The 26,315-nt window shown below is 58.1% G+C and overlaps 2 protein-coding genes across 10 annotated transcripts in view; both read right to left on the bottom strand.

The window, feature by feature from the left end:
* The window catches only part of PRDM15 (PR/SET domain 15), a 68,466-nt gene extending 66,351 nt beyond the window's left edge, over positions 1 to 2,115 (bottom strand). For 3 of the 6 annotated variants that reach the window (XM_045036576.1, XM_045036577.1, XM_045036579.1), the window contains exon 1: positions 2,015 to 2,115. The gene's annotated coding sequence lies outside the window, so the exon portion shown is untranslated. Of the gene's footprint in view, positions 1 to 927; positions 1,516 to 2,014 lie in introns of those variants that run through there. The other 3 variants (XM_045036578.1, XM_045036581.1, XM_045036580.1) reach the window with 2 other exon arrangements.
* Positions 2,116 to 8,263: 6,148 nt separating this feature from the next.
* The window catches only part of C2CD2 (C2 calcium dependent domain containing 2), a 51,339-nt gene continuing 33,287 nt past the window's right edge, over positions 8,264 to 26,315 (bottom strand). For 2 of the 4 annotated variants that reach the window (XM_045036582.1, XM_045036585.1), the window contains exons 9-14: positions 25,196 to 25,320; positions 24,527 to 24,701; positions 23,465 to 23,578; positions 21,365 to 21,492; positions 19,469 to 19,778; positions 8,264 to 12,036 (exon numbers count right to left, since the gene is read on the bottom strand). In XM_045036582.1, coding sequence (XP_044892517.1) covers positions 11,774 to 12,036; positions 19,469 to 19,778; positions 21,365 to 21,492; positions 23,465 to 23,578; positions 24,527 to 24,701; positions 25,196 to 25,320 — 1,115 coding nt within the window. In that variant the 3' untranslated portion in view covers positions 8,264 to 11,773. Of the gene's footprint in view, positions 12,037 to 16,872; positions 16,908 to 17,068; positions 17,673 to 19,468; positions 19,779 to 21,364; positions 21,493 to 23,464; positions 23,579 to 24,526; positions 24,702 to 25,195; positions 25,321 to 26,315 lie in introns of those variants that run through there. The other 2 variants (XM_045036584.1, XM_045036583.1) reach the window with 2 other exon arrangements.

Here is a 26,315-nt window from a genome sequence, read left to right as displayed (position 1 = left end):
TCACTGAGGGTTACTATGCGTTGTCAACACCTTCCTCCGCCCTCCACAGCGTGGGGCGCAAGAGGCAGGGCCTTCTGGCTTGTCCAACACAACAGGCCCCGGCTGAATAAATCTGTGTCGAACGAACAGCCGGGGAGCTGAGGACACATCATGAGCTGTTTCAGGGGAGCCGGGCACGGATCACCCACACCGCACAAACGTGAACAGCACACCGCCAAGCGCACCTGAGTCACTGCTTCACAAACTTAACCTCTGAGACCACGTGTATCAGAAACATTCCTTCAATCTCCCTTAAACGTCTGCAAAAGGGGAGGCGCGTTCCTGTCCTGGCTCTCTCCCCAGAGAACGATAGCAAAAGAATGGTGATTAGAAGGGTATCTGAAGCAAACGGAGTTCTTTCTCAACTGTAATTACTCCCAGAAAAGGGATCAGCCTTGCAATTGGGGTTGGCTGATTGATTGATTGGTCTTCTGGTTAAAAACATAACAATAACGGTCCTTTCTGCTTCCAAAAGAGAATATAACATTATATTCTTTGTTGGCAACTTTTTTGCCAATGTAGGAATCAAAGAAATCAACAGGGGGAAAAAAAAACTCTGCACAAAGGAAGGACTTCGCCGTTTTTCCCTTTCAAAATCCAAACTTTGCAGCTCTATTTCTGAGCCGTTCACCGTAAGGCAGTGATGTCAAGGATATCGGAAGCCGTGTGGAGCCGTGAAAATATGGAAAACGTGCAGGTCTGAAACAAAATATCTGGTGTGCTGGGTCGGGGAGGGGCGCCTCTCTCCTCACAACACTGCCTACCTCTCCACACTCTCTGGGAAAGTTCTTGCTATTCCCTGTCAGGGTTCATCACAAAACCAGGGGCTCCCTTACTTTTCATCCCCAAAAATACCTTCGGGAACCAAGCTGAGTTCTCCAAATTTACCTGGTGAATCCGGATTTTAGGGAAGTGGCTTAAGCAAACGTGGTGTTGTGTTGGTGGCTTTAATCACGTAGACGGGTCCATGTGTCACTGATGTCACACTCCTACCATTTTAACGTACCCTTGGGGACGGTGGGGGCAATTTCTGAGCATTTGGGGGAGAAACCCCATCCCCTACGTGAAGAGCTTAATAAAGGTAAGCCCGTTACCCTATCAGGCCGGTGGATTTTCCACAGCGAGTTTACTCCTGTCTTCTCTAACCTGACCCTCGCCGCGCACACCTGTCCCTCGCGCGAGAGGCCACATGGCCAGCGCCTCCACCTGTCTGCGCTGGGCCGAGCCGGGCCGGGCCTCACCTGTGCGGCCGGCGAGCCCCTCCCGGGCTCGGCCACCCACCCCGCGTCACCTGTCCACGGACTTCACTCCCTTCCCTCGGCCACCCAAGGGCTTACGGAAACGGGGAGAGGGGGGAGCGGGGTGCCCTCGGGGGGGCCTAGGGAACCCCATCGCCCGGACTCCGGGGTCTGCGCTCCTAACCTCCTGGGCGGGGGTCCGGGACCCTCCCCGAGCGCCCCCCGGGGGGCCGGGCGCCAGGACGGGGGGTCCGGGGTGGGGGGGTGGGGGCGGTGACATCACGCCGGGCCTTCGGCGGCGAGGGCGCCCGGGGGCGGGGACCGCGGGCCGGGGCCGGGGGCGGAGGAGCCCCCGCGCCGCACCCACGGGCGAGCGCGGCCCCGGGCCCCGCGCCCCGCGCCCCGCACCCCGCGCCGGCCGGGCCGTGGGCGGCGGGCGGCGGGCTGCGGGCCCGGAGCGCGCGGGCCGCGGGGCGGCGGGGCGGGCGGGCGGCGCGCAGGGCGATCCCGGAGCGGCTCCGGGAAATCCAGCCGGGTTTTGACTCCGATCGCCCACGGAGCCCGCAGCCGGCGAATGTAACAAAGAACAAGCGGCATGGCGGCTGGACCGGGGCGGGCGGCGGGCGGGCGGGGCCGGGGCGGCGGGCCGGGCGCGGGGCGCGGGGCGCGGGGCGCGGGCCGGGCCGGGCCGGGGTGGCGCGCGGGGGCGGCGGCGGGCGCGGGGCCCCGGGCTTTACCTGCCTGTGGAATGTGCAGAGCGGGCTCGGATCCGGACTCCGGGTTGCGATCCGCTCCGGAAACTGCGCAGCACCGGAAGCCGGGGGGCGGCGGCGGGGCATTGTGGGAGTTGTAGTTCGCGCGGGCGCCGGCGGCGCGGACGGGGGGCCGACGGAGAGCGGGCGGCGTGCGCGGGCAGCGGCAGGGCGCGGGCGGCGCGGACCCGGGGCAGCGAGCAGGTCGCGGGCGGTGTGGACGGGGAGTGGGAAAGCGGGCCGCGCGAACCGGGGGTTGTGGACCCGGGAGCGGACGGCGGGGGCTGGGCAGCAGGTCGTAAGCTGTGTGGACCGGGAGTGGGAGAGCGGATGATGTGGATTGGAGAGCAGCGAGGCGTGGATGGTGATGCGGGGGGCAAAGGCGGCGTGGACGGAGAGCGGCAGGGAGCAGGCAGTGTAGACCGGGCTTGGGAGAGTGGGTGGTGTGGCTCCCGGAGCGGGCGATGTGGATCGGGTAGTGGGAAAGCGGGCGGTGTGGACAGGAGAGTGGCGAGGCGCCAGTGGTGATAGAGGAAAAGGGCGGCGTGGACGGAGAGCGGCAGGGGGCAGGCGGCTTAAACCCGGAGTGGGAGAGTGGGTGGCGTGGCTCCGGGAGCGGGCGGTGTGGATGGCGAGGCGGAGGGCAGGGGCGGCGTGGATCCGGACCGGCCTGGGAGAAGCGGGACTGGCTCTGCTGCCCCTTCCCCGGAGGCGTGGCTGGTGTGACCCTGGCAGCGACGCATGACCATTGCAAATATCGATTCCACCCCTGTGCTGCACAAACCCACAGCGCACAGCTCCGGGGGCCCCTGTAAGTCTCTTCTGGTGGCTGCTGGAGCCATAATTTCTTTTGCGGGCGGGGAGACTTGGAAGAAAGGGTCGAATTTTTCGTTAAAACCTGTCTGAGATTTGCTGCCAGGTGGTAGTTCTGAAAAGAGCCAATAGTGTGCCCCAGTCCTCCTGGTCCACTCAGGGAACCCGCCCCGGAGTGCTTACAGTGCCCCCAACAAGCTGGGGAAGTACCAGGAGGGAGCGTCTGGACCCGGCAGGGTGGGCTCTTGAAATACACACCTTGACCCCTGTGATGCTGGAAGGTTTGGGAATACCACCACCCTGGCCAGGGCAACTGAGGCCAGACTGCTCCCTGACTCTCCCCACCCTGGGGGCTCGGTGGCCTGCTGACTGACCTCCATCAAAAGTGCATGCTGGCGGGCGGGCACCTGGGTAGATCAGTCGGTTAAGCCTCCGACTCTTGATTTGGGCTCAGGTCATGCCCCCCAGGGTGGTGAGATCCAGCCACACTTTGAGCTCTGTGCTGGGCTTGGAATCTGCTTAAGATTCTCTCTCGCTCTCCTTTTGTCGCTCTCCCCCACTCGCCGGCTCGCTTGCTCTCTCTCTCAAAACGAAACCCCAAAACGTGTGGCCACAGAATGTCAGAAGGGACTAGAGGAGTCTTTTAGTCTCCGGAGCAGAGCAGTAAAACTGTCTTCTTCATTTCTGCCTGGCAGAAAGTTCCACTGATAAAATGCAAGAAGGGACAAGCAGATGGAAAAGGGATTTGAAATTGACATCAGACAGGACTCATTTGCCTCCTACACGGGAAGCTCCTAGGAATCAACAGGAAAAAGGTAAAGAACCCAACAGAAAAACGGACAGTTCCCAGTAGAGGAAATACAATGGCTCAGGGCGCCTGGGCGGCTCAGCGGTTAAGCCTCCAATGTCAGCTCAGGTCGAGATCTCTCGGTCGTGGGTTCCAGCCCCGTGTCGGGCGCTGTGCTGAAAATTCGGAGCCTGGAGCCTGCTTCAGATTCTGTGTATGTGTGTGCGTGTCTCTCTCAAAAACAAACAAACATTAAAAAAGTTAAAAAAATGGGGCGCCTGGGTGGCTTGGTCAGTTAAGCGTCTGACTTCGGCTCGGGTCATGATCTCACGGGCCGTGAGTTCGAGCCCCGCATCGGGCTCTGGGCTGACAGCGCAGAGGCTGGAGCCTGTTTCAGATTCTGTGTCTCCCTCTCTCTCTGCCCCTCCCCTGTTCATGCTCTGTCTCTCTCTGTCTCAAAAATAAATAAACATTTAAAAAAAAAAGTTAAAAAACAAGCAAGCAGGCATAGTGGCTCTTAAGCTTAAGCAAAGCTCTTCAACTCTACTGCTACAGGAGAAAAAGCAAAGTGGCAGGACAATCGTTTTCACCTGTTACGTTAGCAGATTTGGCTTTTTGTAAAGCTTAATAGCGTTATTTTGAAGAGAGTGTATAAAATGAGCTGTCTCATCCTTTCCTGGTGGGAGAATAATTTGGTATAACCCCCATGGGGGCCCTTGGTTAATATGGAAATTCTAAATGCATAGAGCCTACGGCACGGCAGTCCCACGAGCAGAAATGTGTTCTCAGCTAGACTCACTTGTATGAATGGGTATGTGTGCAAGCTTGGTGATAAGTGAGGGCCCATCGAAACGGCGTGGCAGGAGGGTAGAAGGCTGAGCGGCTGCCCAGGGAGCAAGCTGAGTGTGGCCCGGGTGCCCCGAGCTTCTGTCTCCGCCCCTCCCTGACAATCTGCAGTGGCTTTCTGATGGCTTGTACCGTGGGGCTGATCCTCAGCCTGCCACACCTTTCTTGATCATCACCTCCACACCCTTCCCCTGCTCACACCCGCCCCAGCTGTGGAATCCCAACCTCCCTCCAGCCCTCTGTTCCTCAGTCACATCTTCAGGGTCTTTTGTACATATTCCCTCTACCCTGGAATGCTCTCTGGGGGCTTTCCGCCACCGTCTGTCTCTTCAGCATTCGGGTCTCTGTTCAGTCCCCGAGAGCCGTAGACTGACCCCTGCAGCCTGCAGCTAACGCACACCCCTCCCCTCCCCCCGCCCCTCTAGTGAGCTCACAGGTCTCGAATGCCCAGGTGGCTGGCCGCCGAGGCCTCTGCACATCAAACACAGATAGGACAGCAGAGTCTTCTGTACAAGCAGAAGACCTGCCCCCGTCTAAAGCCATTTCTCGTGTCGGTTTGTGCAGCACAGGGGTGGAATCGACATTTGCCATGGTCATCGCATCTTCAAAAGAATTCCCTACGGGTTCAGTATATTCCTTCCGTGAAAGGTGGAAGGAATAAAGCTGCCTTTTAAGGCAGATTTATATCCAAGTTTTTTTTAGTGTTTATTTATTTGGGGGGGGGAGGGGCAGAGAAAGGGGAGCAGAACGCAGAATCCGAAGCAGGCTCCAGGCTCCGAGCTGTCGGCACAAGAGCCCGACGCGGGGCTCGAACCCAGGAACCGCGAGATCCTGACCTGAGCTGAAGTCCGACGCTTAACCGACTGAGCCGCCCAGGTGCCCCTATATCCAGAATTTTAAAGTTTTTTTTTTTTTTAAAAACAACTTAAAAAAAAAAAACATTGTTTCTGAAAGTGTCAAATTTTATTATTTTTTAAAACGTCTATTTATTTTGAGAGAGAGAGAGAGTGAGTGAGCAGGGAAAGGGGGAGGGAGAAGATCCCAAGCAGGCTCCGTGCCACCAGCTCAGAGCCTGACATGTGGCTCGAACTCCCAAAACCGTGAGATCACAACCTGAGCCAAAATCAAGAGTCAGACACTTGACCAACTGAGCCACCCAGGCACCCCTCAAATTTTACTCTTAAGAACAAAACAGTGCGGAAGCCTTGCCTAAAAAAAAAAGAAAAAGAAAAAAACCACGTGTAGAAGATGTTCCTTGGGCAGCTTGTGGCCTCTGACTCTGGATAGTGGTATTGCATCAGTGTCCTGTTTCCCAAGCGCGACAGCTACTGGGTGTGTGATGTGGAGACGCCGTCCTTCTTGGAAAATGCACTCTGAAGAAGTCAGGGCGGAACACGGAACACGATATCTCCAGCACTGGATCAGTTGATCGCTAGATGATAGGTAGGTAGGTAAAGCAAGTATGCAAAGTCGGTGGATCTAGTTGAAGGCTATGTGGGTTATTCTGTAGGTGTGAAATTGTGCAAAATGAGTCGGGGGAATTAAAAATAAGTAAGCAATAGAGTTTCCGTTACCCTGAGTGGATTTTCCTAGGGCATAATCACCATGTCCTGTCGTCACTCCTCCTACCCTCCCCCACCCCTGCCCCGGCCGATGGTCTCAGCCCAGACACTGGCTGCCTCCCACGTCGACTAACTAACATGGCTCATCAGCCCTGGTTTTTTGTTAGTTGACTCCCTTCGTACTAGACTTCATGAAAATAAATATCCTAAGTCACTTCTCTACACTACCTCTAGCTTTTCAGTCCGGCTAAGTGTTGCTCTCCAGATAAAGACAGCAATCTAATCAGCAAGTGACTTAATTCTCACTGTGTGCAAAGCATGGATGTCACTTGATAGTTTTCTCGCCCATCGCAGGGAGCTGAAAGTTTAGAAAAAGCCGACATCAGGCCGTAAGTCCTTGGTCTCTGCTTTTGACACAAGGTAGCAGGGACTCCCCAGCCAGACAGCCTGGGCTCACGTTCTATTTTCTGCCACTTATCCACTGTGGAATCTTGGGCAAGTTACTTAACCTGTCTGTGCCTCGGTTTCCTAATCTGTAAAGCTGAGGTAGGTCATAACTCACGGGGTTGTCTCAAAGAGTGTAAGAGTCACTAACCAGCTCTGGCACATAGTAAGTGCTCAGTCAATACACTTACCACCATTGTGATTCCGAGTCTCTGTCCCGCGTCCGCGTAAAATACCACGCAGCCCAAGGCACCCCAGCACCCAACTTGATAAACGCTGATATCAGCGGTTGAATCCTTGGCACACGCAGGACACGACGGGACAGTTCGCAGCGTGGAGGGGTGGTGCGGAGCCGGGGTGGGCTGCACTGTGCGCATGGAAGTTGGTGCCTCTGGGGCGCCGTGGGAAGGGGGTCTGGTCTGGCAGCGTTCCCTTCAGCGCGGGCACCGTGCGAGGCCATCCATCCTGGTATCCGGGCCTCTGTGGTGAACAGCTTGCCTTTTCTTTTTTTATGAACCATTTGCTGATGCGTATGTCGGCACTCAGTACTCGTAGGCGACCAAGGTCACAACGGCATGGTTTTGTCATAGCCATGCCCTCCTTGGCGGGCTCTGTCCCCTGACCCTGCGCCCGGATGAGGGGGGCAGGATGGGCGTAAGCAAGCCTGCCAGATGTGCTTATGTGGGGCTGGCTGCTGACCCTGGTCCTTGCTCCCTAGGTGCGCTGTCCTGAGCCCTGGGGATATGCCCAGGAGCCAGCGTAGGAGGCCGTGATCCGGGGTCAAGTGACAGGCACTTGGAAGAGGTGCCCCGTGCTCTGCGTCATCCTTGATGGCCGAAGCTGCTTCGCGGAGCAGGTGGGGTTTGTGTTCGGTTAGGTCATTAGAGCAGGGAGGGGTGCATGCTGGGGACGAGGGGTGCACATTCACAGCCTGCAGGTGGTTGACGTGGATTAATGTGGGCAGTGTGGACGGGATTGGTAAGAATACAGCGTGTGCCTCAAGGCGACCTGGTAAATCAGGGCAAGGCTGGCCTTCCAGCAAGCACATCTGGTCCAGCGTCAGCACAGAAAGGGCCGTGGTCTCAGACCCCCGGACGCCTCCATCCCCAACAAGACACGTGGCCACCACCTCGCCACGAGCAGAGCTGAGAATCCGAATCCGAGCCCCGGGACGGCTGGGGCTCTGCACAGGTAGACTGTCCCCCTCGACGGCAGAGGTATCAATCGTCTGGGCCCCCACTCCGTACCCAGGAGGGCCACCCTGAGAAAAGGTCAGGGTCTGTGCACCAGTTTCCCAAATGCCGCAGCACCCGGGCACAGCGGGGAAGCAGCCCAGATGCCTGCAGGGTTCGTGTGGGATCCGTCCATCTGTCTGTGCCCGGCTCCGGCCCCCGCCCCACCCGGTAACCACCACGGGCCCCAAGCCAGTGTGACACCATCCGTACTCTGAGCCCCGCGCAGGAGCCTGCCCCACACTCTCCCGGATGGGCCTCCGCTGGGGCGGCGAGGACCACAGGAGCCGAGGGATGTATGCAAGACTGCGCCCAGAAGGCTGCGGGGCGTCCTGCAGGGTCACCCCATGCCAGCTTCCGCCCCTGGAGGACCCAGGCCGAGCCGACCCTGATGGGTAGCACCCACAACTGGCCGAGAGCAAAGCGAGGGGCGGCAGCAACGAGCGAAGGGCCCACGTCTTCTTTCACGCGGCCGACCGCGACGGGCGTGCGCACAGACGGCCGAGCACCCGACGGAACGTGACCCGGGCGCAGCAAACACTACTCGGTGTTAGTGTTCCATGTGCACGTTTATTTTTCTCAAAGACCGTTCGTGTTCCAGCCACACCTTCCGCGGTTTGGTGCAGGACAGTGACGTGTTTTTATTTTATTTTTTTAATTTTTTTTTTTTAACGTTTATTTTTGAGACAGAGAGAGACAGAGCATGAACGGGGGAGGGTCAGAGAGAGGGAGACACAGAATCCGAAGCAGGTCCAGGCTCTGAGCTGTCAGCACAGAGCCTGACGCGGGGCTCGAACTCACGGACCGCGAGATCATGACCTGAGCTGAAGTCGGCCGCTTAACCGACTGAGCCACCCAGGCGCCCCAGTGACGTGTTTTTAAAGTGCTACTGCGGAATACGATCGCCATCGGGCAGAACCATCACCACGCTCGATCATCAAGCCAGACCCGGCCACGTGCCTGGAAAACCATGCGTTTTCTTGTTTTAAAAGAAAAATCTAGCTTTGATGGGACACTGGGGTGAAACACCACAAGCCTAAATCACAAACAGTACGTTCCCGACCAGCTGGGAGCGGGGTGGACTGGGCAGGGGGGCGCATTCCGGACGCCTCCTCACGCATCCAACGGGAGTGCTGAAGAAAGGGACCCGGAGGGAACCTGAGTGCTCTGCAGGAAGTGGCAGTGTGAGTGTGCCCGTGCCACATGCTTTGGTAATCAGGCCTGAGCAGGTTTGGGACAGTGGAGACGGGGCCCTGGCATCCGGGTCTACACCAGCACGAGACCCGTTTCCCACCCGGCAGAAACATCCTGACTTGCATCGACTGCTGGCTTATGCCGCGAGGCTTCGAGACTGTGACATGCGAGACTATTATGCGGAACCCCCCCCCCCCCAGCTGGTGGCAGCGACAGAAGTTAATCTGTCCCTTTCTGCTCCAGAAGAGAATGTGCCAGGCCTCCCCGGCAAAACCCATCAGAAATCTAGACGGGCAGTGACTGGCCAGGTAGCCACCAGCAGGAATCAAGGGCTGGTCTCCAACTTAAACTGGAGGGTCGGTTTACGTAAAGTGCTCTGTCCAAACCTCCTTCTTCACAGCCGGTTTTCAGCCGGGACAATGAGATCGCTGCTTCTGTTCTCGCTGTGCTGATCACACACGCGCGAGGCTTCCCTGCGTGCCTCTGCAAAGGTCACGGGCACAGCCCCGAACCGGGCAGTGCCAGAACCAACGTGAGCACCCCGTTCCTGATGCACAGGTGCCTCACTCAGACCTCAGCGTCCAGAAGAAACCGCTTTGGACACGCCAGTCTGCAAAACAGCCCGGAGGCCAACAAAAAAGTCCTCCAGCCGCTAACGCACAAGGGAAGGGAGGAAGGCTTTACAAACTCGTATGTGTAGTCCTCGGTGTGTGACCTTAATCGGTGTTTAAGTTCACAGTGTTCGCATTTGCATGAATCCCTACTTGGGAAAGCGCAGGCCTGGATAAGCAGCCACGGAAGAAGCGTTCACAGTATCCACAGGACCCGTTTTCCCACTGCCCGACCCTCACGCACGCTCCCGCCCCCTATTTTCTCTTAAACTCCCTGCTAAGTCCCTGTCCTCTGTGACTTCAGGAAGGGCCCTCGGCTGGAGAAGACGTGAGTGCATCTTGAGGAGGGGCTTCTGGGCCTTGATCAAGTATACGGGGCTCTTGTGTGCCGGACGGACACACGGACACACGGATCTCCTGGACGCCACGCCCCCCCTTTTGTGTGACGGTCCCGCTTCACGCACGGGACAGACGCAGCCCGCCTGTCACTTGCCCGCGACCCGGGAGGGGCTTCAAGTCACCGGGAAGTGGAAAACGCAGAGCCCTTAAAAGTTAAAACGGTGAACAAAATCCTCGTGGGGTCAGTCAGGAATGGGACATTTTCTTGTTTTGAGCGAGAAAGCTCCCGTGTAAAGCTCGGAGACCATTGCGTGGCATGGAGTTGATCTGAACTGCAAAATCAGACAGAAAACCGAGGACCGGAACATCGTCTTTAAAAACAGCATATGGTGAAGAAAGCCATTTTACAGTCACTTGATTAATTCCTGGGACACGGAAAAAAATTTTTAAATACGTATTTTTAAGTAAAATTCTTAACGTCGTCTTCTAATCTCTCTCCCTCGAGAAAAAGGGGGGGAAAAAGTTCTATGATTTTGGTTTTCGAAGAGGTTTCTGCGTGTCAGTAGCTCTCTCACCCCTGAAACACCAGAGTCAGGAGAAACACTGTTTGTAGGAAGGAGTCCCCCCAACTTCCTATCTGTGACAGAAGTCAAGGCTTCATAAATGGCCTTTTAAATCTTATTGGAACAAAGTGAATCCCACTGAACCATCAAAGCCTTCCACACAGATGACCACGGCCCTAACAAGCTCATCCCCGCGAAGCGTGCATTCAGGAGGCACCGGCCAGCGTGCAGGCCCGTGGAGAGACGCACGGGCGAGGAACGTGGTCTGAAGGGCACACGGGGATACGGACACCGGGGGCCACGCTGATCTTTTCTTCCCACTGGAAATCAAAGCAGGCGTGCGTCCCCTCCAACACGCGTCAAGCACTGTTCACAGAATTCTGGAGAGCTCCCGGAAGCATGCGAGGCAAGTTTGGCCCATTTGTTACTATTCAACTTAACTTCCATCCCTAAGCCTCGCACCTGAGACCTAGAATGATTTTTCTCTTTTGTCCCAGAAGTACTTTGTTTCAGCTGTTGCCAACATTTGGCAAACTAACCTTGGACTGAAGAAAAAAAAAAACCCGGTGTGGGTGGTCACCGTGTTCCGTTAGCGGTCACTTACTGCCCCGACTTCATTCCAGAGGCCCCTCCCTGCACTCCCGTGTGGCAAGTACCCCAGCAGGGCAGTGGGAAAAAAAGCCAGGAGTTGACAGCCCCATGGGAATCCTGAGCGCTTCTGAAACCACAGAGGAGACTGGAAAGACCACGTGGGAAAAGGCCTCCCATTTGCGAAGGAAACACAAGAGTGCACAGGATAGATCTAGTGTTTGCATACTTTTCAAGTTATATGGCTAATATCAAAGGCAACTATGCTCCTACCTTTGTCACAGTGTCTCCATCACCGCCACGATGTCTCTACTGACCCCCAATCCCGCCTCCGTCCCACCTGTCCGCACTCGGGGCCAGCCGCACTGTGTTACTCTGAGCAGCCAGTCAGGACAGGTGACCCATCCGTTCCAGTCACAGTGACAGCACAGAGGGGCACCTCCTCTTCGCGACGCGGTCCGGGCACGGACCCAAGATAACACGCGTCGGAGCACAGAGTGGGTGAGGTGGAGTCCCCCTCACCGGCCCCGTCACCGTCCGTTATTGGAGGTTCTCCAGTCCGTTATGCAAGTCTCCTAACGTTTGACTTCAGCTCTTTGACCTGAGCGCAGCCCTTTGGCATCTGACTTGGTGAGTTTTCTCTGGGGAAAGCCTCCTGGTTGGAGACGCGGATCTTCGTCCCCCTTTACAGGATGGCAGTACGACCCGGCCGGACGGGGCGGCCGGCTGACAGCTTGCAGCTCTCTTGCTGCGTCCCGGGGGTGCTTAGGGGGACACGCGTCTTCCCGCGTCCTGGTGGGGGAGGCCGCCGGCCGCGGGGTCCGCCGGGGCCCCGTTCATGGCGTTCTTGCTTCTGTGCCTGGAGAGGAGCTTCTTGTTGAGGATCCTGGTGAGCGTCGCCCCCTTCCTCCGGGCCCCCTCCGGTTGCTGCAGGAACACGAGGTCGTTGTGCGACTGGCTCATGCCAGGGTCCTTCTGTTGATGTCGCCGGCGGAAGAACAGCTTTGCGCCCTTCCTTAAAATCCCTCCTGGAAGAGGAAAGCAGAGGGGGGCGGTCAGGTGGGCTGAGGAGGAAACGCCGGGGCCACTAATCCAAGTGGAAAAGACAAGCAAGGAGGTTCAAACTAATGAGCAGTGTGCTATCACTATCCACACGGGAGGGAAACGGCCGGAATCTGGCCCGGACCACACGTCAGAATTTTCAGGATGAAAAAACTTGGAAGGGAGCCCCAGCGGCTCAGTTGGTAAAGCGTCTGACTCTGGATTCCGGCTCAGGTCATGATCTCACAGATTGTGAGTTCGAGCCCCGCACTGGGCTCTGTGCTGACAGCACGGAGCCGGCTTGGGATCCTCTCTCCTTCTCCCTTTCTCTCTGTCTGTCTGCCCCTCCCCTGCAGCTTTGAGCTGTCCCTACCTCGGGTCCCCTGGCCACTCACTCTCCTGCATTAGGAAGGGTGTAAATGGTGAAGAAGTGCTATGTGCCCCCGAAAAGAGGGTCCCGCTATTAAAACACAAAAACGGTCTCTGAGAACAAGGGTATCCGCTGTCTTAGGAGAGTTAAGATCTCTTCTTTCAGGGAGTAAGATGTTGTTTCACTGCAGACCCCACCGTACGTGCCTCGGGCTGTCGTGAAATGTCTGTTTCGGGCTTATTTCTGACTCACAAGACCTCAACTTTGTGCGGCTCGACCTGCCTGCAGGATGTCAGCTAGCGGAACATGGAATACAAAAACAGCAATGGCAGTGACTCTTCAAAGACCCAGGGCGAGCTCGCGTAGCAGTGGGGCCCGGAACCCACTACACGAACTCCCTCCAGCATGCTGCTGCCCGGGGCCCCCCCAGCAGGGTCTGGGAGCGTTTCAGGCCAGCCTGTGGCGCTCCTCACGTGTGCATGTAGGCGTGGAGGGCTTCTGGAGGAGGAGCCTTGTGGCTCTTTGGCAGTCGACTGTTTTCCTGACCGAGCCCGCGGATGCTTCGGTAGCCGTGACATAGACCAAAGCCACCGGCGTCTGTCCAGAGGGGACGAAGGGCGCCTGCTGGCTCTCCCACGTGAAATGCGTGTGGACGGTGGTGGAGTCTGGCCCCGCCCTGTCTGTGGACAAAGCAGCACGCCCGTGACTTTAAGGGATCTTAATTGGATCTGGGGCCAAGGGAGAACTTGCCCTTGGCTCTGTCCAGGCTCAGCCGCAGAACAAGGCTCGAGAGCCCCAAGGTATAGGCTGAATGTCATCTGATCGGAGCTGCCGGAAAGATCTTTTGTTTTTTTTTCCATTTTCTCTTTGGATATAGTCAAACGGCCCATTGGGAAGAATCATGGGGACGTTTCTACAACTGTCTGACGCGGAGAGGCTGCGTGCGGGGGTTTCCCGGACTGCGGGAAGGGGAGTACAGACGTGTGAGCGGCTTCACTCCTGCCCCGAGCCTGAGGTGCCGCATCTGGGGACCACGAAGGTCCGTTCCCAGAGCTGTTCAAGTCCCCCTAAGAATGCAGCGTCTCGCGAGAAGTCACCAGTTAGGGCGTGTTAATTGCACCAACCGCGGCCACCAACTGGACTGGACTTTGGCCAGCGGGGGGCATTACACTGGTACCTGCTAATTAATTACCCTGGCATGGTGACACGCTCCAGCCGGAGGGTCGCAGGGGCCGAGGAAGTGTTTCTGACACGGGGACCTGCTTTAGGTTAAGCGTGGGGCCCCTGAAGGGCATATTAATGTGGGCTCTCACCTGGAACGGAGGAGGGGAAGGCGGGATCCGTTCTGTTAACTTAGAGTGCTCTGACCCCACGCCCCCGGTTTCCCCAGGGGAATGGAAGCCCAAGGGGGGCAGGCTGGCCCCATCCCCGGGTCAGCTGGAGGCCAGCAGTAACAGGCGCTGTCCTGGAGGGCCCCGTCTCCTAAGCCCGTCCTAGGTGTCCCCGCACTGGAATTTGGTCTGGGGTCTGGAGCCAGGGTCTGAGGTGTGAGCAGGGGTGCCGTTATGGGTGGGGTCGCGTCCCTCCAAAATTCCTGCGTTGGGGTCCTAATCCCCAGCACCTCAGAATGTGGCCTTATCTTACAGACGGGGTCCTTACAGAGGTGACTAATCCACAGGGCGTCAAGGCAGGTACCACACCAGCGTGGCCGTGCCCCTACAGAAAGAAGAGATGCGGACAGGCACGCCCACGGGGAGCGTGCCAGGTGGAGGCAGGGATGGGGTGACGCTTCGATAAGCCAAGGAAGGCCAGAGACACTGACAAACACCAGAGGCCTGGCGAGAGCATCCTGGCCCACAGGAGCCACCAGCCCTGCCCACGCCTCGACCTCGGGCTTCTGGCCTCCAGAGCTGGGGGGACTGTCCATTGCTGAGCACAAGGCTGTGTGGATCGCAAGAGGCCAGCCCGCCCTGCAGGGCACAGCGTCTGGTTCTCAAGAAGCATGGGTTTGCACCAGATTCCGAGGGAAACCTGAGCGCGGGGAGAGGCAAGAGGTAGGTGTTCAGATTCCCTCAAAAGGGGATCGGCACGTTGTCAAGCAACCCCTTTAACTCGTTTCAACGAAATCGCACTTGAAATAACTAAAATTCGAATTCTTGCCATATCATGAGGCATATCAAGGACCCCCAACCTGTGAATAAAACTGGAAAAGCAGAAAGATCTGTGTGCCGTAGTCACTTCGAACGGTCCTGCCGGCCGTGGTCTGTCCCACAAGCGAAGCTCTGCTCCCGTGCGTCCCACAGATGGGGCCCGTCGCGGGGTGTTTTCTGTCCTTCCGGGCCCCAGGCAAGCTCCTAGAACAGGGCTGCTGTTTTGTTAAATAGGACTGTTCCAAATCAATACCAGAACCGATGATGTCCTGGGTCCCCTGGTAAAGTCACTTGGGGGACTCACCAAACCTGTGTCTTCTCTAACTTGATAGGACTTGTCACGGCTTTATGGGGACAATACCTCCTGCTTGGATGGAAGGGTCATGTGAAAGGAGGGACTGAGGTTTGCAGATCTATAGGCTGGAGCCCCGCTTCTGTCTCCCAGAGACCTCTGAGAGAGATCTCCTCCCCAGCGGTGACGTGCTCTGCCCCACTAAGTGGACCCCAGTGCAGAAAGCCTGTGTTCTCACACCCGGCTCCTCTGTGCTCCTAAGGATGGTGTCTGAGCTGGCCGGGGGGAGGGGGGGGTCACACCGCCCAGCAGTGGCCAGCAGGTGTCTGGTAGAGGGCGCATCCGTGGCGGTCACCGGGGGGGGCCTCTAGAGAGTGAGATAAGTCTCAGCTCCCAGAGGCGTCACAGAGCACAGCCCTGCGCTCCAACGCGGGCGTGGACAGGCTTTCCGGAACCACATAGATCCCGAGAGGCGTGCTGGTAGCGTGTGTCGGGCAGGACGTTTTACGGACACACGGCCGTCTCCAGATCCACGGTTTAACTCCTCAAACGTGAGGAGTAGCCAGAGCAAGCGGAGATCATCTCCTCTGCATTTCCAAATAAAAACGTCACAGCCTGTTGAGCCTCGGGCACACATCACAGTTACCCTCGGGGTAAATAATGACGGAGGAACAAGGCCACACGTGTGGCACTGACTCCCGTACTCCGCGGTGGCGCGAGGGGCGCCGGACTCTCCCGTCAGCCGAGAAGTCACGCCGTCTGGAGCTCCCTCACCTCACCATGGCCGTGTGGCTGTGTCTTCTGTGTCAAGGTGGCCAGCGTGCCCAGGGATTCAGTCAGACCCTCATCGGTTAGGTGAATGCACTCGGCAGGTGTGGGGGTAACACCTGCATTCAGCTATCCCGGACTAAAGCACATTACCCCGGATGATGTGGACGGGCCTCCTCCAATCAACTGAATGCCTTAGGAGCCAACCCCGAAGGGCTCTGGGAGAAGAAGGGATGGTCCCCTGCCCGCCGGCCCCGCCCACAGATTTCAGACTGTCAGAGCCCAGAATCGCGTGAGCCAGTTCCTTGAAATGTAGAACTGATTGGTGCCGTTCCTCTAGAGAACTCTGGCTAAGACAGTAACTAAAAGTTTGGTATGTGACGCTTGCCTCTGGGCCCCCAGAACCCATCCCCTGCGCTGATGGGGAAGCGCACAGTGCCCCGGCCAGAGGAACTGGAGAAGTCTGGATTTCATAAGCCCCTTTTTTCCAGATTAGCTCAGCCACACCAGCAGTCAGGAGGCAAGACTCAGACCTCACCCACACTTTAAAGATCCCTTAAGGACAAAATCTGGAGAGAAGATGTGCCACGTGAAACGAATAGCCAAACGCTTAAAGGGGGGGGGGGCAGAGAGGAGAAAAATCTTTCCCTGGTTCTAACAAGGTTAAAAAAAAAAAATCACAAAAACACTGAAAAGTAAATAGGAAGAAATTTGGAAACGATTATTCTAAATTATAGCTTTACTCGAGCAAATGTTTGCAAATCTATGCTTGTCTGTCTGCACAGACCCTAACAGGCACAAATAGCTCCGTGAAGAACCCATCTCAAAATCTCATACGTGGGAAAGCAATGACCAAAAGCCACCTTACACATTGTAGTTTGCTGCCCAAAGAACAGCTTCTGAGTTCGAGCTAAACCCCACACAGTCTGTTTATAAGCGACCGCTTGTTAGAACCAGAGCTCCGCTAAGGGAAGGGGCGTATGCAAATCACAGCGAGCGAGGCTGCGTGCCCCCCATCTGGGGGCACAGCGCCCGCGCCCCACCCGCGTAAAGTGCCGTACCAACCCAACCAGGCCACTTCTACGGAGGCAACTGCGAACACACACTGGAGAGGGACAGGAAAATAAAAAGGAAGGGAAGGGAAGGGGGAGGGGGTCAGCTTCCTGCTGTTACAAAATACGCTACTCTCGTGGCGAAACCGCACCGAATTTAAAAATACGTATGTAAGACAAAAGTCACTTACTGTGTAGGCAATCAATTCTGGTTGGCATAGCGATCCTCTTAAGTTAGAGGGAATGAGCGCGAGGTGACGAGAAGGAAGAGGTCAGAGGTCAAAAGAAAAGTGCGCGGGAGCAAAACAAGAATGACAGACAGTGAGTTCCAAAGCGCCGTGCCCCACGTGCGCGTGAAGTGACCGGGAAGGACGTCTGGCAAGAGTCTGGGGGCTCGGATTGCTTTTTTTTTTTTCTTTTTTTACTTTTTAATATTTATTTGTCAAAGTCTCCATCGATACTTTGGTTCCTACTCATGGGGGAATACACACGGCGTCACCTTTGCCGTCTTGACCGTCTCTAAACACGCGGCCACGTTAAGTAAATTCACATCGTGCAGCACGGCCACATCGACACCGTTAAGCTAGAAACAAGCCCACGCGTGGGCATAAACTGGCTGCAACCTCACAAGACGGACATTTCCAACCCGCGGGGTTCCAGAACTCTAAATATGCTGGCAGGTCTTGGAAATCTGTGCAAACCCACACAGGTGGTTCTTGGGCCAGACACTAACCTTCAGTTACTTAATGTAGAAACGAGAGGAAACCCCACAGAGCCACTCCCTGGATCCCCAGTGTTGAAAACTGGTGCAACACAAAAGCTATTTGGCATCCGTTAACACATAACTGTCCAACGTCTCACGGAGATGCTGTGTCCAAGTCGCTGGCACTTAGGTCCCCAAGAGTGCCCTTCTCGAGGGGTGCCATCAACCTGGCCAGTGGCGGGCAAGGAGAAGGGCGGCCATGGAAGGGATCCCATGGGAAAGAACCTTCTGGAGGGAAAAGCAGAGGAAGGAGGAAGCGACGGGTGAGGGTAGGGTGGTCTCTGAATGGACTTGGGGTCGGCGAGGCGCGGCTGCCGGGGTTGACGCGGGAGGGCAGGAGGGCAGGCTGGGAGGTTGGGGCTCCGTTGAGAACAGGCAGCAGACTGCTGGCCACCGGGAGGAGGAAGGGAGAGGAAGGGGCGCCCCACCCTGCACCCCCTTTGCTACCCCACCCAGCGCTCGCCGCCTTCCTCCGGTCCAGGGGGGCTCCCTCAGGCCGTGCTGGCCCCAAGGGCAGGCCAGAGGGGTGTGTATGCGCCTGGCAGACCGACAGCCCGGAACCTGGGCTGCGCCTTCTGAACAGGAGCGAGGGAGCCGCCAGAGGGCAACGCACAGGTCACCCAGGCTCAGCGCAGGGGGCACTTAGCGGCCCGGGGTCCGATCTTCATCCCGTGGCTTAGAAATCCTGTCCTGCTTCCCTCTTTCCTTCTCCTGGCTTCCAGCCACTCCCCACGTGTGCCCACCCTGCTTCGGCAAGCAGGGGCCTCGTGGGGACGCACGAGAAGCAGACGGGAGGGCGTGGGTGGGGATGAACGCAGAGGCCTCCAGCCGGGTTCTCAGCCCCGACAGCACGGACACAGGGCCACGCACCGCCACGAGGCGGCCCGTCCTGCACCCCACGGGGCTCCGAGCTGCACCCCGCCCGCTGCCTGCAGCACCCCACTCCCAGCTGTCTCGGGACGCTTGCCGGTGTCCCCTGAGTGGGGGGCACAACCGCCGGGTCTGAGAACCACCGGTCCCGGTGGCAAGAACGGGGTGGGGGGGGGCGGGGGCAGTGGGAGACAGCCACGGAGCAGCTCACCGGGGTCCCCGACCTCAGGAGTGACTGGGACGTCTGCGTTCTCAGTGGGGCAGGACTTGGCGCTGAGGTGCACCCACGACTCCCAGCTCGGATCGGGCACCTGCTCCCATCCTGTCTCTGCATCGGGGGCCCCTTACCACTGCCCGGGGGGTGGGCCACCCTCGTGCGCCGAGGAGAAGCTGAGCGCAGGAGGCGTGACGCCTCCCGTGGAGAACGGACCTCAAACCCCCCGACTGCGTTCGCTCAGAAGGAACCTTTACGTCACCATCGTGCCGAAACGCTAAGTACAACTGAGCACCCTGAAGAAATGTACAAATTAAAGCCCCGATTTAGAGCTAATGGAAAACAACGGATTATTCTAATGATGTGATTCCTCGGCCCTACACACACGTTAAGTTGATGGTCGTCAACTTAAAACTGACCCCAGTTTCTGGGGTATTCCTCTCGCCCTGGGCCCTAGCAGGTCCGAGTGCTGGGGTCTGCCCTGGTTTTAGTGAAGGGAAGAGATTGAGACACAATGAACAGGTGCGCATCTGCACGGCCGAGGGAAGCCGGGTCTCTGGCGGCTACGTGTGGCGTCTCTTTGGCCCCACTGTGGGATATGACCCCCTCTAAATGCTCTAGATAGTTCTACTGGGCGGGGGTGGGGGGCAGAGAGAGAGAGGAAGGGGGCCTCTAGGCATGACCACAAGCTGTTCCCCCCAACCCCCCAATGCGGAGAGATGGAAGGATTCTCAATGTGGCCCCTGCCCAGAGGCTTAATCGGGCCCCAACCTCCTGCACGGGGGTGCTCGCTGGGGTGGGGTGCTGAGGAGGGGGTGGGTTTGCACAGGGGAAGGGAAGCGGGTGATGGGAACCGAAAGTCAGCTCAGAAACTGGCAGGAGAGATCAGCCGTCGGGTGGGGCGGGCGGCGGGGGGGCGGGGAGGGGTGGGCGCAGGTACCTTTATGCTTCTTGGCAGCATCCGGCTCTGAGACACTCAGGGAGCTCTCCGACAGCTCGTCCCCATCGGGGTCCAGCGGGGCCTGGCTGTCCCACGCCGGGGCCTGTGACTCCTGGTCCAAGTCCCAGGAGCCTAGCTCGCGCTCCTGGGGCTCCGGGGCCGGCGGGGCCGGGGCCGGGGCCTCTTCCTCCTGCGGGGCAGAGACGGCGGCCGCCCCCGGAAGGGACGGGGGGTCCTCCTGGGGGGTGCCGTCCACGGAGGCCGCGTAGTCCAGCATGAGGGCGGCGGCATTGTCCTGAGATAGCGAGGTCTGTCCCAGGACAAGAGAAAAAAGCCAGCATGAGGGACAACGGCAAGGACACACGGAAGGAGGGCCGGCACGGAAAAGCCCGGAAACCTCTGTCCAAACACGCTGGGGGTGATTCCAAAGAGTCAGAAGTCGCTCGCGGCTTGTCTTCCAAGGGGGCGGCAACTGGGTTTCCAAGGGACTGAAGTGCGGTGACTATGGGTCTCCGCTCACAGCAGAGGGTCGGGGCCCCTGGTGCCAGGGGCCCTTCACACGTGGAGGGGCATCGAGGAAGCAGACACCCTTCTCCAGCCTGCGGGAGGGAGAGCACTTCCTGCTAGGAGGCGGACAGCACGCTGGAGGGGGGGTCACGGGACGTGGGCCACAGATTCTGTCTTTTCACACTTATCCTACAGGATTTTGTTTCCTGCCGGCAGAAATTGCTCAGCATACATGTCGTAGCCTGAGAATCCGGGGTGCTCCTCTCAGCCGCGGGGCTGGGTGGCTGCAGGGCGGGAAGGTGGTTGCGAGGGGCCTGGGGCGGGCCGCTGTCGGATGCCCACACCCTGCTGGCTTGTGGCGTACCCACTGGCTCAAGATGGGACAACCTGAGCGTCCGTAAAAAATCGTAACTGCAGGGGGTTGGATATGTTAAACGTGCAGACCCTTGGGCTCCTAAAGAGCCACAGAAAGCATAGAAGACATGGTCAGGAGACCCCGTGGGTCCCTCACATCCGGCCCGGACTCAGGAGAACGCAGCCTTTGGGCCTTGGCCCTTCTGGGGACGCCGTCGCCCCCTGCTGGCTGAGGCCGGAAGTGCACTCAGGAAGCCCAGAGAGGCCCCCCCCTGGGGTCTGGGGCCTCGGGGGCCGTGTCAAGGCTGCCCCGCAGGCGTGGCAGCTGGTACCTGAGCACCAGCCACCGAGGCCCTGAGTACAATGGCAACACTGGTGACACACCTCTGGCACCTGCCACGACCCACTGCAGGACTTCTAGACCCACCACGCTCATGGCCTCCGAGCACCCCCCTCCGCGTTCAGAACGTCGTCCTCCTCGTCCCCCATGACTTCCTGGTCTCCCAAACGCCCCTCCGTGGCACACGTTTTCCTGGCCCATCGGAGATGTCAAACTCGAGTACGGGGCTGTAGCGTGGCTCCCTGCCCCGAGGGGCCGGCCCCTCTGGTACCCAGCAGGGCAGGAGAAGGGAGGGAGTGGAGACCGGGGTACGTTTTAGACAATCTGCACGTCTCTCTGGCTGCAAAAGGCATAAACACTCGCTGCAAAAAAACTTCAATGGTTTGGAGGCGTGCGACGTGGGAAGTGGACGCTCCCCGTCATCGACCAGCGAGAGGGCGGAGGCTCGGTCCCAAAGGGGGGCCCCCCCCCGGCCAGAGACCTTCGAGCTGCCTCATCAACGGGACAAGCTGCATCCACACGATGCCATGAACGACGCACTCGCTGGGTCAGAAAGAGAACCTGCCATTTGCAGGCCCGGAACTTTCCGGACGTCATCAAGAGCTCAGGCTACCTTCCCCAAGGAGGAAGCCAGCCCGCCGACAGACGCAATCCGCCCATCCCCCCCCCCGCCCCCCACCAGCGCAGGGCCGCACCTTGGAGATCCCTGATATGATGATGGTGCTTTTCTTCCGCGGAGACTTGACCCTCAGCTTCGAAGACTCGCTGAGCTGGCGGATGGCGACTTCTGCCACGGGGTCCGAGCCATTCAGAACCAGGAGCTCTGCGGGAGGGAAGGCAGCACTGAGCATGTGCACACACGCCCCCTGGAGACTGCCAGGCCTGACGGAAATGGTCCCCAGGCAGAGGTCGGCAGATACCTTCTGGAAGGGGCCAGAGCCTAAATGGTTTAAGGTTTGTGGGCCGGCGGGTCACCGGGTCCCGGCCACTCACCGCTGCCTCTGTAGGGTGAGAGAAGCCAGAGCCCTGCCAGGCTGGGCTCTGAGGCAATTTGTGAGCAGAACCAGGGCCAGATTTGGCTCACAGACCACCCTCGGTCCACGGCTGCTTCTGGAAGGTTCCACGTACTCATTGACGCACGCTTACTCAGATCCCTGCGTTTTCTCACACGCCAGTCATACCTCCGCAGGGTTGACGAGAAACAAGCAGGTAGGCTGACCTTGTGGAAGATTTGAACTCCGGAAGGCAATGAGGCTGCCCCTTTTCCCTCCCGAGGGACTCAGCACCTAGCATTCACGTGAGCCAGTTGGCCAAGGCAGCTCCGTCCCGTGGTTCCTACCAACCCCACCGCCGGCCGTTGTCTGTGGGATACTTAGCACCTGGCAGGTGCGGTACAAAGGGCTCCTTGCACATTGTTTCGTACGGCCATCCCGCAAACCCCAAGAGCCAGGTGCCTTTTTTATCCCCACTGGAGACACGGGGGACCGTCAGGGAGCCAGGGAGGCGGCAGAACCGAGAGGCTCAGCAGGTCTCGGGCGCAAAGCCGGAACGCGTAACCTGACTGAAGTAGCTCCCGTGATGCCAGAGTCAAACAACGAGGCCATTAAAGGGGCAGGAACGTGTTCACAGGAACACCTGCCACCTCAGTTTCGGCTGTGGCCCGAGGACAATTCCAGAGGAAGAAGCAAAGGGCCAATGAGGCCAAGAGCAGCCTGGCCACGGACCCACAATGAGAAGGGAGAGGGTGACAAGAAGGGGTGGGGCGAGGATCCCCCACACCCCACCCCAGGAGAGAGCTTCACTGTCCCGCCCAACACCCCACGCCAAGCCCGGAGGTTCTGAGCTGTCCTCCGAAGTCCCATCAAAGTGTCAGGGGTGCCCGAGAAAGTTACTAGGGCACCTGCGGCACAGGAAGCTGACCTCGGGGCCGGCCCCACGGCCCATGCACCAGATGGGGAGCCCACCATGGAAACGTCAGCCCGGGCTCCTTTAAAAAGGGATCCCCGTGCCAGTGAAGGTGTCCCCGCGGTCGCTGGAGCACACTGCCAGGGGCAGGGAAGGGGGCGTCAGGAGCGGCCAGCACGGCAGGGACACTGCGTGCGTCTAGGAAGCTGCATTGGGGGAACCCAGCGGTTTGCAGAGATCCACGGAAACAGGGAGGGGGCTGAGGGAATACGAAGAGCTCCCTGCCCGTCCCCTCCTCCCTGTCCCCTCCTTGACCTCGGCAAGATCAGACACAGGACTCAGGGAATGGGGACAGGTGCCCACCTGCCCCTTCTCTGATGGCAGGTCACACCCGAGCGAAGGGAGAAAGCCTCATCCCCAGAGTTAGATCGCGCTTTGATCTAGGGAGACGGTGAAACCCACCTCTCCAAAGATGCCGATTACCCGAAAGTGACCATAAAAATGGGAAATTTGCAGGCAGGGGTCTGGGGGAAACCACTCCTAACAAACAGCTTTTCGGGGACAGCGGGAGACAAAAACAAAGCCGCCTTTACCTGCGCCCTGCTTATTTTATGATGTTCACAGCACTGGCCCACGGGGCAACAGAAAAATAATGCTCGAAAGTTTTATAAACTGGGTTTTTACGTTTATTTTGTTAAAGCACCTGCTAAAACTAAATGCCACTCCTGGTCTCTGGCTGGCTTCCCTTTCGGCTTTCTCCTAGTTTTTCTCCTTTTACTGGAAAAAGCTCCTCCCAAACTCTGAAAAGGAAATGCTGACCTCGGGGCAGATGCGAAAGACGCGAGGGAAGAGGCCAGGAGGAAGGAAAAGGTGGTGAGCACGCCCGTTACCTGTGTCCGAAGAAGAGAACGTCTTACTGACAGGGGCGCCGTGACAGGAGACGGCTTGGACAGAGATGTCCTTCTCAATGACCTTCACCTTGACAGGTGTCTTCAGGGGAGACTCTGCCAGAGGAACATCCTGGTCATAAGAGGGCCCCCAAAGCCGTCTGAACCTACAGTTTCCGGAAAGTGAAATCACATCTCTCGCGCCAACGCCGTCCGGGCGGTTGGAAACGGCCAGGGCAAACCTTCAGATCGTTGCACGATCTCATTCTTTTTTGGGGGGTGGGGGAGGTGGGGAGGGAGAACCCAGGTTTCAGTACAATTTCAGAAATTAAGCCAGAATTTCACATTCTGTTTTGTATTCACGAATGGGGCCAGGCAACGTATTCTGGGAAGGTAACACATCTGTGCGAACAGACGTACAGCCCGAATAAAAGTTAGTGACCCATGTATACAGAAGTTGTCCCTACGGCGGAGGCTGAGGGGACCGGTGCAGGATCCAGCTGGATCTAAAATAATGGCACATCAAGCCTGCGAGAAAATGATTTGCGGGGCGCCTGGGTGGCTCAGTCGGTTAAGCATCCGACTCTCGGTTTCGGCTCAGGTCGTGATCTCACGGTTCGTGAGTTCAAGCCCCGTGTCGGGCTCTGTGCTGACAGCATGGAGCCTACTTTTTTTTTTTATTTGTAATGTTTATTTATTCTATTTTTGAGACAAAGAGAGGGAGAGACAGAGTGCGAGCAGGGGAGGGGCAGAGAGAGGGGGAGACACAGAATCCGAAGCGGGCTCCAGGCTCCGAGCTGTCGGCACAGAGCCTGCTTGGGACTCTCTCCCCCTCTCTCTCTGCCTCTCGCCCGCTCACATGCATGCACGCTCTCTCTGTCTCTCTCAAAAAATAAATGGACAAACTTAAAGACAAAAAAGCTAAGCAGAAGCCCTGCCGGTTCCCGCTCCTTCTGTACCACGAGAGTGTCTTAACCTCGCTCCCTGCGGCACCCTGCTGGCCAGGGGGCCACGGTGCCCGGGGGCAGCATGACTCCAGGCCGGGGGCCTACTCTTCATTCTCACCCGAGCTCAGCGGGGACGCCCTCCCCGTGTCGACACGTGGCTTGGTTTTCACGGCAGTGACAGTAGTGACCACGGTCCCACAGGGCATCACCATGCGGTCTTTTTCCACCTTCGCAGCAGGAGCGGGCGGAGCGGTCTGCCAGGATTTCGCTTCGCCGGGCTCTACGTAAGAGAACTGCAGAGAAAGCTGGTTACGCGCTCCATACGGCACCCGGCCCGGCGCCTGGATGGGGGGGTGGGGGGCTGCCTTCCTCTGCCATAACCTCTGCCTTCTTCGATGAACGTCACCTAATCTCGGAACCGTCTGACGACTGACCCGGGCTTCCCCACAATGGACAGAAGGCGGTAAGACCTGCGCTCAAACCCACCCACTCGCCATGCAACGATGCAACAGAGGCTGGAGAACCCAATGCAACCAAGTGGCCCTTTCCGGGGCCGGCCCACGTGACACGGCGTCGTGGACCGCTCCCCACGTGGCAGGCGACTCGACGCGACCGTGGGCGGGACGTGGCCCGTCCGAGTCTGGAAACGCACAGCGCGCAACGGGCTCTCGGGAGAGCGTCCTGCTTCGGGCAAGAGGGAGCCTGACGGGTGAAGACATTCCTTATCTCAAGTGGGTCTCGAGAGGCTCAAGCCGGAGCGCGGCCACGGCGGGCAATGTCGTCGTACCTCTGCGGTGACCGAACCCAGCACCGAGCTGCCGAAGGAGGGGCCGCTGGTCAGCGTAAAGCTCTGTGGCCCCGCAGGCTGCTTCTTGAATAGATCTAAGGGAATGGTCGTCACCGCCGACAGAGCTGGGGAAACAGGACACACGTAAGGAACACTGTGGGCGTGCCTCCACGGGGTGCCACGGAAGCCACCACACCCAGGACGAGTCCCCGAGGCGCCGCTCCAGACCACCGCAGGTGGAAAAGCCTGTGCGGGAGTCGAGAGTGACAGCCCTGAGGGCCAGGGGGCCCGACCTGCAAGGCTGGGATGCAGACCCACCGATGCAGATCCAGGAAGCCGAGAGCTGGGCAGCGGCCGTCAGGAGAACATCCTCATTCTCAGGAAGGACACGCCAAGGAGAGGGGGTGTGAAGGGCCCGCGCGTGCGTGTGTGTGCACGTGCAGAAACAGCGTGTGCAAAACCGAGAGCCGCCACCCAGCGCGAGCACAGGTAACAGAGGCAATGGGGCAACATGTCAAAAGCGTGTGGGTGTGAGTAAAGGTTATATGGTTGTTCTTCGTTCTGTTTTGTGTTTTTCACACGGAATTTCGTAGACCCCGCGAGGCTGGACAGGACTGAACCGCCAGCGGAGCAAACGAGCCGTGCGTCAGGGGTGGATTCGGAGGGGCTTCTCCGCAGGCGAACACCCGCCCAGTCTGGGGTCAAACACACGCCTGCCCTTGGCACGTCGGGAGCGCCTCACTGCCTCCCCCCAAGACAGCAGAATCCGGGAAATGGGCTCCGAATTCTTGCTCATACATAGAAGCTTAAATTGCTTTTTCCTGGGTCTTGGTAACTTTAGAAGACATCCAAACGGCCCGGGTTTGTGGCAGGAGAAGCCAGGAGAGGGTCCCCCTCTCCGAGTTTGATAAGTCTAAGGGCATCTTTAGAAACCTGATAAATATTGATACTCCTGACTCAAGCACATGTGCACTCACACCGGTCCGAGCTCACTGTCGTGATTTCTACCTTTAATTGTGGCTGTCTCATCTCTAAAGCATGTGTTCAGTACAAGCAGCTGTGGCTTATTCTACAAGGAAGAGCAGGTTGAAATCCACAGAGCAGAGAGTAGAATGGCGGG

This window comes from Felis catus, chromosome C2, assembly GCF_018350175.1.
Source record: "Felis catus isolate Fca126 chromosome C2, F.catus_Fca126_mat1.0, whole genome shotgun sequence".
Taxonomy (NCBI): domain Eukaryota; kingdom Metazoa; phylum Chordata; class Mammalia; order Carnivora; family Felidae; genus Felis; species Felis catus.
This window is presented reverse-complemented; position numbering and strand designations above follow the sequence as displayed.